The following is a 9622-nucleotide window of genomic DNA, read 5'->3' as shown; positions in this document are numbered from 1 at the left end:
GGTTACAAAAGTTGACCGTGTGACAGTGCGACAGTCATAAATACATGCCAGTTGCCAAGCACCCATATTCTGATCATGAGGATGCTGTGACAGTCCTGTGAAAACCAGGCACGGGTCACACTTTCTGGTGATGGAACGGTCCTAAACAAAAGATGGTTAAGTACAGCATGATAGTGCTGAATGAATGATAGTTATCCCAAAGGTGCTTTTTCAGGAAGCAACTGAACTGTTTTTCCTTTGAAGATGTTTCGCTTCTCATCCCAGAAGCTTCTTCAGGTTCTGACCGGATGGTGGGGAATGGAAGGATTCATACTCCTTGCAGACAGCCAGTCATTTGCCTCCTTTTAGTCCTTGAGGCCGTTTGGAGGTTTACCTGTGTCCTCAGGGTCACCTGAGTGGTGCAAATGGGTGTGGAGCTTCTTGGCTGCAAATGTTTTCTGCCCTGGGTCCCTTCATAACTGAAGACGGGCACAGGATGATGGGGATGAATCTGTGTTGTCTGCATCTCCAACTGGAGCGCAAAGGGTTCCTGCAGTCTGCAATGTTTTCTGGAAATCCGTTCACACTCCCGCACCATTCTGAAACTGATTTCCAGAAAACACTGCAGACTACAGGAAGCATTTGCGCTCCAGTTTGAGATGCAGACAACAGACTCAGTGAAGGGACCCAGGGCTGGTCATTTGCATTATTTTAGTCATTGAGGCCACCTGGAGGTTTATCTGTGTCATTCTTCTACAACAGTCCTTAAAGCAGTTACAAGAAGGCTCCACACCCATTTGTACCGCTCAGGTGGTCCTAAGGACAGATAAACCTCCAGATGGCCCCAACGACCATCTAAAACAGTGGTTCTCAACCTGTGGGTCGGGACCCCATTTGGGGTCGAACGACCATTTCACGGGGGTCACCAAACAAGGCTGTCCGCCATATTTTTCCTTTTCTTTGGCCACGCCCCTGGCACCCGGTGATGTATAAGTGGTTGGGGGTCACCACAACATGGGGAACTGTATTATGGGGTCGCAGCATTAGAAAGGTTGAGAACCACTGATCTAAAACAATGCAAATGAGCAGCAAGTATAAATCCTTCCATCCTCCACCATCCAGTCAGAGCTGAAGAAGCTTCTGGGTCGAGAAGCGAAACATCTTCAAAGGAAAAACAAGACAGTCCAATTGCCTCCTGAAAAAGCACCTTTGGGAATTCTTAAATGTGTTTTACCCGATTTTACATCCTTTCCTGCCACAGCGGTTAAATGAATCATTGCAGTTGTTAAATCAGTTACATGGTTAAGTGAATCCTCATGGACTTTGCTGATCTCAGTCGCAAAAGGGAATCACACAATCCCGAGACACTGCAACTGTCATAAATACGAGTCAGTTGCCAAGCATCTGAATTTTGATCACGTGACCACAGGGGACGCTGCCATGGTCGTGAGGAAAAACAGCCATAAGTACTTTTTTTTTCAGTGCCGTTATAACTTTGAACGATCATAAATGAACTGTTGTAACTTGAGGACTTCCTGTATTATCTTTTCCCAAATGTGTAGTAGTTAAGTAAAAGTACCCGACTCATCAACCAGCAAGGAAAGACATCAAAAACCAGTTTTAAAGGCCTAGAACAGAGTTCTTCAAACTTTTGTGACTCGTGGACTTCAACTCCCAGAATTCCTCAGCCATCCTCCATTTTGTTAGATTTAAGACAGGGGTCTTCAAACTCGACCCTTTTATGACTCGTGGACTTCAACTTCCAGAATTCCTCAGCCATCCTCCATTTTGTTAGATTTGAGACAGGGGTCTTCAAACTCGGCCTTTTTATGACTCGTGGACTTCAACTCCCAGAATTTCTCCGCCAGGCACGCTGGCTGAGGAATTCTGGAAGTTAAAGTCCACAAATCATAAAAAGGCCGAGTTTGAAGTCCCCTGGCCCCAAAGTTAAAATCTATCCCACTGCTGCTTTTATTTAAGAGTATGAACCCGCCAGGCTTTTGTTTCAATTATTTTATTTTTAAAAAAATTAAAGACCTCCATGGCACAACTTCTCAGCACAATTAAGGGTTAGTTTCAACAATGACACTACAATTCTGTTCAGGTCAATCCAGAGAAAGAGAAGGAAAAAAAAAAAACCAATCTAAATTTCAACAAAATAATAATAATAAAAAAGATCACTTCAAACAAGATCTTTAAAAAAAAATCAAATTTGCAAATAGGACTATTTATACTGCCGTTACTTTTTCTTTTTTTATCCTTTTCCTGCCATCTCACACAATGCCAGCTCCCCCCCCCTCCTGAGAAGAGGGGGAAAAACATAATATCCCCAGGAAGTGCTGAGAAATTTTTTTTAAAAGTGTTCTGATACAACGTATACAGATGAGGTAATTTACAACACAGACGTTACAATCTGCAGGTTTTGGGCAGCAAGGCCAGGATAAGCACCGGGAAGAAAGTTTAGATGCATGCTTCTCAATTCCTTCCCCTTTAAGATGTGTGGACTTCAACTCCCAGAATGCACTTCCTGCCTGGCATTCTGGGAGTTGAAGTCCACGCATTTTTAAAGGAGAAGGAATCAAAGAAACACTGGTTTACATCACTCCCTCAACCAAATATTTCCGGTCTTGGGTTAGCTTTTTGATGGATACCGCTCCCCCTGGTGATCCTCCAAATCCTTATCGCCTCGCACCCAGCACCCTCGACTCCTGGGAAGCCCAAGATGAATCCCTTCTTGCGAAATTCAAAGATCAAAACAAGAAAGCAAAAGGGCCAAGTCCCCGGAGGAGCTGTCCTAGTTCAAATCTAGGCGCGCCTATGCTGCCTTTCCCAGTTTCTCACAGGCACCACGGTATCCACCGCGGGGAAATCTGGCCGGCGCCCATCTGGAAGTCTTTTCTCATCAGCGAAGGAGAGAGAATCCAGGGTCCCGTGCTATCGTTTGATGCTCCGGCACCCGGGGTCTCATCCTGCCCCCGACGAACACAAAAATGCCTCAACGAAGTCCCATTCGTCTTCTTCAGGCTGGTGTTTTCGGCTTCATGCTTCTAGAAGCAAGAAGCCGAAAACACCAGCCTGAAGATGACAAATGGGACTTCGTCGAAACGTCACCAAGACACTTCCAATTTGACGCGGGAGAAAACCCGAATAACCAAAGACCTACATACAAACACCCGCGAAAACCTCATCCCCAAGGCAATTAACAGGCCTCTCCTAACAGTGTCCCAACGGTGATATCCTATAGGATGGGCTGTTCCAGCTATGGACCCTGGAGATTTGGAAAGAGGGGGGAGAGAGGTCTTCTATTCTGCCCTTTACTGCTGCCACCCCGACATCTCAGTGCGACAGAAGGAAAACACAGGGTCCCCCCAAAACTCAAAATCCAGTGACATTTTGGCTTGTGAATATGCTCCTTGTAAGGCTTCTGAGCAGGGTGACGGCCAGCGAATCCCGGCAAGGTGCCGAAAGAAGAATTGGGAAATCTCGGGGTCATACACAGCCACAGCCCTACCTCCGGGTCCGAAGCCCCAATCCCGGGGTTAAGAGGCTGTGCGTCATGTCGAACATTGGATACTGGCCGAGGGAGAGCCTCTGCGCACAGGCCAACTTTAAACCTAACCTTTGATAAATTAAAAAACAAAACAAAAAATAGTTTATTTACAGCCAGGAATTCCGAGGTCGGGTATTTCAGCCTAGGAAGAGCGAGACCCATTTTACACACGGAGTCTTCGGTGGGGCGTGTTGTCGACAAGACACACAGCCCCAAAAGGGAGGACACGGTCCTCCGCCAGGACGCCGTTGGTCTGTTTTTGTGTTTTTTCACACCCTTTTGGGGGGGGGAGGGAAGTCACAGACAGCTTGCAACTCTCCCACCAGCTCCCATGAAGTAACACGCAGGCACACACAGCGATCTTTCTCGCCATATGGCACATGGAGAGGGGGAAAAAAAGAGGAGGGCAGGTGAGCTGGACAAGCGAGTGTCCCACCTCAGCTCATTGTTTCCCAAGATCTAACCTGTTCGAAGTTTGAGATGTTTTTTTTTAAAAAAACAAAAACAAAAGAAAGGAAAAACAGGTGAAAAATTATGTTCCAGGATTCCAGAAGGCGTTACGGGGAGAGCTTTTGCAATGGGGCCGGATATCTTTTGAAGAAGATACGGATCGGGAATGGCGAGGGCTGGAGGCTTTACGTTGAGAAGACAACCCAATAGGAATCTGACCGTTGTGACTTTTTTTCCCCGCAACCGGGTTCGTTCTGCGCCGCTGCAGAAGATGCTGACGTGGCCTTCCAGAAGCCCGGCGTCCCCCTCTTGCTGGCTTCCCGAGGCCGGAATTCAACAGGGGTAGGAGGGTTGTGATGGCGACACGTTTCCCCTGCGTTGGGGAAGGGGTGGGGTGTTTGGGGACAACAGTTGAGTCGTCAGGACAAGAGAAACCAAGATCAGGAAGAACCGGCGTGCTCGCTTTGCGAGTCTTTCGAGGACTTGGCGACGGTGAGCAGGACAGACGAGACACAGTCCGTGGAACGCTCGCCGGGTGGATTTTGGCCAAGGGGTTCCTCTTGAGTTACAAAAAGTTCAAGTAAAAAAAAAAAGGCAGGCGGGCTGTGGGGGGGGGGGGAGAATTCGGCATGAGAAGATCCATCCATATCTATATATATCCAGGGAAAGAGAGAGATATACATATGGATGACGTGACGGAAGGACAATCAATCCACAAGCAACGGTTCAGCCAAGGCTCCTCCTGTCTCTCTCTTACCGCCCCCCCCCCAAACGTCGGCTACAAGTGACTGTGGTGGGGGGTGCGGATGGAGGAGGACCCTCAGCCCTAATGGTGGCTTCAGTCCGGCATCTGGGAGACGGGGATTCTTTTATTGCTGAGCCCCTGCGGCAGCAGGTACCGGCATGCCCAATGGGTTGGCCGCGGCAATCACTGGGGAGCCGGCAAGAGGTCCGAGGGGGGAAGACGTCGCCACTGAAGAAATCCCTGCGGGGGAGGGGGAAGAAAAGGAGAAAATTAGGGACCCAGAGAGAGTAATTTTGCCCCCCCCAAAATAAGACCCAACTAGGTAACATCAGCGCTAGAAGGGAGTGGGGTTTACAGGGAGGAGGGTGTCAGGAACCCCTTCAATGCTTATTTTTGGGGGTCTGCCATTCTGGGGGGGGGGATTTTGCTCTGCTGGGAGGGGGGGGGGGTCACAGATGTTGTCTCTTAACTATGATGTATCCCTAACTTTGTTCTAAGATGTACCCCTTTGGGTGTGAAGAGGGGGGAAGAATGTGCCAGGGGGGCATCTGCCTTATCATCTCCGCTACGTTGTGAAAACTGATGCAACGCCTGGGAACCGTCCCTTATCAGCTCCGGTTCCCATAACAACTTCGCACCTGTGGGTTGGCTGGAAATGAACCGGACAGTTGGACTCTGGGTGGTGATGGGTTTGTGAAGGGAAGTTTTATTGTTAACGATTTACCCGGGAATTCTTTAGCTCATGCTTTGTTTTGCTGCTTTCACTGTCTCCCAATAAAAGTTCCTGCCAGTTTCAAGAGTTCTGCTTTCTTGGGAACACTAGCTGAGGGAGGAGGAGGAGGAGGAGGAGGAGGAGGAGGACTGTGGGGTCCATATTTATTTATTTATTTATGAGACTTACATTCCTCTTTAAGTGCAAGCACTCTCTAAGCAGTGTACACCAGTAAGCAATGTATATATATATATATTTACATTGCCCCCAACAATCTGGGTCCTCATTTTACCTACCCCGAAAGGATGGAAGGCTGAGTCAACCTTGAGCCGGTGAGATTTGAACCGCTGACCTGCTGAACACAGTCAGCTAAAGTGGCCTGCAGTACTGCACTCTAACTGCTGCGCCACCTCAGCTCATTGATATTGATCTCTGAGCTGGCTGCTTTCTTGCAGATGTTTCATGACCTGACTAGGTAACATCATCAATGCTAGAAGGGAGTCAGTGCAGTTTGTGGAGAGGGAGAGGAGGAGGAGGACTGTGGGGTCCATACTGATCTCTGAGCTGGCTGTTTTCTGGCAGTCATTTCATGACCTAACTAGGTAACATCATCAATGCTAGAAGGGAGTCAGTGCAGTTTGTGGAGAGGAGGACTGTGGGGTCCATATTGATCTCTGAGCTGGCTGTTTTCTGACAGTCATTTCATGACCTAACTAGGTAACATCATCAATGCTAGAAGGGAGTCAGTGCAGTTTGTGGAGAGGAGGAGGAGGACTGTGAGGTCCCTGGTGCTCTCTGAGCTTGGTTGTTTTCTTGCAGATATTTCATGACCCAACCAGGCAACATCATCAGTATTAGAAGGGAGGAGGAGGAGGAGGAGGAGGAGGAATGTTGGGTCCTTGGTGTCCTCTGAGCTTGGTGGTTTCCTTGCAGACGCTTCATGACCCAACTAGGTAACATCATCAGCACTAGAAAGGAGTTGGGGTTGTTTATATGCAGTGTCTTGCCCCATCAGGGAATCCAAGCAGCGGAACAGAATGGCTTATGGGAGAAGCAGCCCCGTTTCCTATTCCAGCACCCCGGACGGACCCACCTGACAGCATCCCAGCACTGCTCACAGGCGTGCTGCTCCCTGGCAGGCTGGCTGAGTTCATCCGAGCCTGGTCCTTCACGATCGGGTCTGGAAAGACAAGGAAGAAGACGATGAGCCCTTGCATGAACTACTCGGAGCCACGGGAAGGAAAAACATACGATGACCGCCACGGTGTCTGCTCGCTATGCTTGTCGGCCCTGACAGTCGTGGTCTTTTGTTGTTGTTGTTGTTCTGGCGGTCGTTAAAGCAAATGCCATAGTCATTAAGCGAATCCATGGTTCCCTTGGCTGCCGTTTTGCCAGAAATGGGAAGGACAGGGTTTTTTTTCACAAAAACGGTCGTAAAACGTAATCGCCTAAATGTAGGGTGCTGCAAACGGACGTCAACATGTCAAGAGTTGATAAATGCCCGAAATTTGGTCACGTGACCAGAGGGGGATGGGGGGCTGACTGTCAAAACTTTGGAAGCCCAAAATAGTTCCATCGGAACTTTGAACACTTGCTAAGTAACCCGTCGTTAAGTCAAGAACTGATCTGTGTCAAGGTAATAATTGAACAGCTAGCCAGCTTATGTAATGGGAGATGTATGATGTAATGATAATGACTCAGCAGGGTCTGTGTCTCTTTAACAGCCTTTGTATAAAGGGGAAAGCTCTGCTGATGCATTTTCTCCCATTTCCTGCTGTGACTGATGTGTTGGATCCTGCTGTATTAGCACATGTATGTATATTGTTCCCGATTTATAATATTGTAGATAGTGTAAGATAAACCACTATTTAATATGACCACTGTTTACAGTGTTTACTCCTGGGTTATCTCGCGCAATAAGACTGTGCATGCTCTGACAATCTGTTTGCACAAACAAACATCCCCGTTAGAGGGAGTAGCTTCCAAGTCTTACTGTTTATGGAGAATCTCAGTCATCCCGGTCCTGGTTGTCCCTAAGGTGCTTTTTCAGGAGGCAACTGGACCTTCTCATTTTTCTCCTTTGAAGATGTTTTGCTTCTCATCCAAGAAGCTTCTTCAGCTCTGGCTGGATGGTGGCGGAATGGTTTATACCCCTTGCAGACAGTTGGTCATTTGCCTTCCTTTCGAGAGTTGTTGAGGCCACTTGGAAGTTCACCTGTGTCCTCAGGGTCACCTGAATAGTACAAATGGGTATGGAGCAGGGGTCTTCAAACTTGGCCCGTTTATGACTTGTGGACTTCAACTCCCAGAATTCCTCAACTGAGTCCACAAGTCATAAACGGGCGAAGTCTGAAGACCCCCTGGTGTGGAGCCTTCTTGGGCAGAAAACATCCTGCAGCCAAGAAGGTTCCACGCCCATTTGCACTACTCAAGCGACCCTGAGGACACAGATAAATAGATTAACCTCCAAGTGGCCTCAATGACCCTCTAAACGAAGACAAATGACCAGCTGTCTGCAAGGAGTATAAATCCTTCCATTCCTTACCATCCAGTCAGAACCTGAAGAAGCTTCTGGGATGAGAAGTGAAATGTCTTCAGAGGAAAAGCAGCTTTTCGACTTCCATTATCTCACCTTCCCTCAGTTGCAAAAGCCCTAAGACTGGGTGTGCATGTATGGCCTGGGTAAACAGGAAAGACATTCCACCTGCTTAGTCAGCAACAGCAGGCACACGGATTAAAGATCTATAGGCAGTCCTCGGCATACGGCCACAAGGGAGCCCCAAATTTCTGTCGTTAAGTGAAGCCTTTGTTCAATGAGTTTTGCACCATTTTACAACCTTTCTTGCCCCAGTTGTTAAGCGAATTACGGCAGTTGGTTAAGTTCAGTATCCCAAGTTACCAAATCTGGCTTCCCCCATCGATCCCGCCTGTCAGAAAGGCGCAAAAGGGGATCGCGTGAGCTTGGGACACAGCAGCAGTCATCAAGATGAACCAGCTGCCCAGCATCTGGATTTTGATCACGTGACCCTAGGGGTCGTAAGTGTGGAAAACGGTCCCAAGTCACTTTTTCCAGTGCCGTTGTAACTTCGAAAGGCCACCAAACGAACTGTTGTAAGTCAAGGACTACCTGTGTTTAGTGCAGTTTTCCAGAACCCTCCAAAGTGGGACTACAAAAGCCAACATCCTTATCCAGCCCATCGACATTAAATCTGATCCTGCAGTCTAGCACATTTAGAAGGCCCTAAATTCTTATGTCTCCCAACCTTGGCAATATTAAGATGGCTGGACTTCAACTCCCAGAATGACTCAGCCAGCTTGGCAATATTAAGATGGCTGGACTTCAACTCCCAGAATTCCTCAGCCAGCTCGGCAATATTAAGATGGCTGAACTCCCAGAATGCCTTGGCCAGCTCGGCAATATTAAGATGGGTGGACTTCAACTCCCAGAATTCCCCAGCCAGCTTGGCAATATTAAGATGGCTGGACTTCAATTCCCAGAATTCCTTGGCCAGCTCAGCAATATTAAGATGGCTGGACTTCAACTCTCAGAATGCCAGCTCAGCAACTGTAAGATGGGTGGACTTTTAACTTCCAGAATCCCCCAGCCAGCATTAGCTGGCTGGGGAATTCTGAGAGATGAAGTCCACCCATCTTAAAGGGGCCCAGCTCTAACAACGCTGTCCTTATACAAAGCTTTATTTTTTTTTTCCTTATCTCAGCTATCAACTCCAGGTCTGATTCCATATTTGGCAGTACTTGGCCAACATCAACTTGTCGTCAGAAAAGGACGCAACCCTGTCACTCTGAAGAACTAATTAAGTCGGTTAGTGCAGCATCTAGGACCCTGTTCTCCAGGGTTACTCCGAAAAGCAGATCAAGTCATCATTTCCCGCCAGGTGTTTTGTCCGGCAAAGGGACGCTTGACCAGGCTTCTCGAAAGCCGGACTCACAGAAGTAAGGATGCTCCATGGCTTCTCTCGCCGTCAGTCGGGACTGGTGATCGTATCGCAGCAATTTGTCCAGGAAATCTAAGGCTTCAGGGCTGACCAAGTGCTGATTCTCACTGTGGACGAAACGTTCCCATCGCTTCCGCGAGTGCCTGCGGGACAGGGAAGAAGCGCAATCAGGGCGGCGGCCTTTGACCTGTCCCTGGCAGCTGCGTCAGGTTGTTCTAAACTGCTTTTAA

The 9622-nt window shown here is 48.2% G+C and overlaps 1 protein-coding gene across 1 annotated transcript in view; it reads right to left on the bottom strand.

Annotated features, from left to right (window-relative positions):
• Positions 1-3199: 3199 nt before the first annotated feature.
• Positions 3200-9622, bottom strand: part of CSNK2A1 (casein kinase 2 alpha 1) — a 51984-nt gene continuing 45561 nt past the window's right edge. The window contains exons 11-13 of the mRNA XM_039355735.1: positions 9387-9535; positions 6530-6616; positions 3200-4964 (exon numbers count right to left, since the gene is read on the bottom strand). Coding sequence (XP_039211669.1) covers positions 4849-4964; positions 6530-6616; positions 9387-9535 — 352 coding nt within the window. The 3' untranslated portion in view covers positions 3200-4848. The remainder of the gene's footprint in view (positions 4965-6529; positions 6617-9386; positions 9536-9622) is intronic.

This window comes from Crotalus tigris, unplaced genomic scaffold (assembly GCF_016545835.1).
Source record: "Crotalus tigris isolate CLP2741 ecotype Arizona unplaced genomic scaffold, ASM1654583v1 scf7180000018755.946041584:351173, whole genome shotgun sequence".
Taxonomy (NCBI): domain Eukaryota; kingdom Metazoa; phylum Chordata; class Lepidosauria; order Squamata; family Viperidae; genus Crotalus; species Crotalus tigris.
The sequence above is the reverse complement of the archived record's forward strand: the minus strand, read 5'-3'. Positions and strand labels throughout refer to the sequence as shown.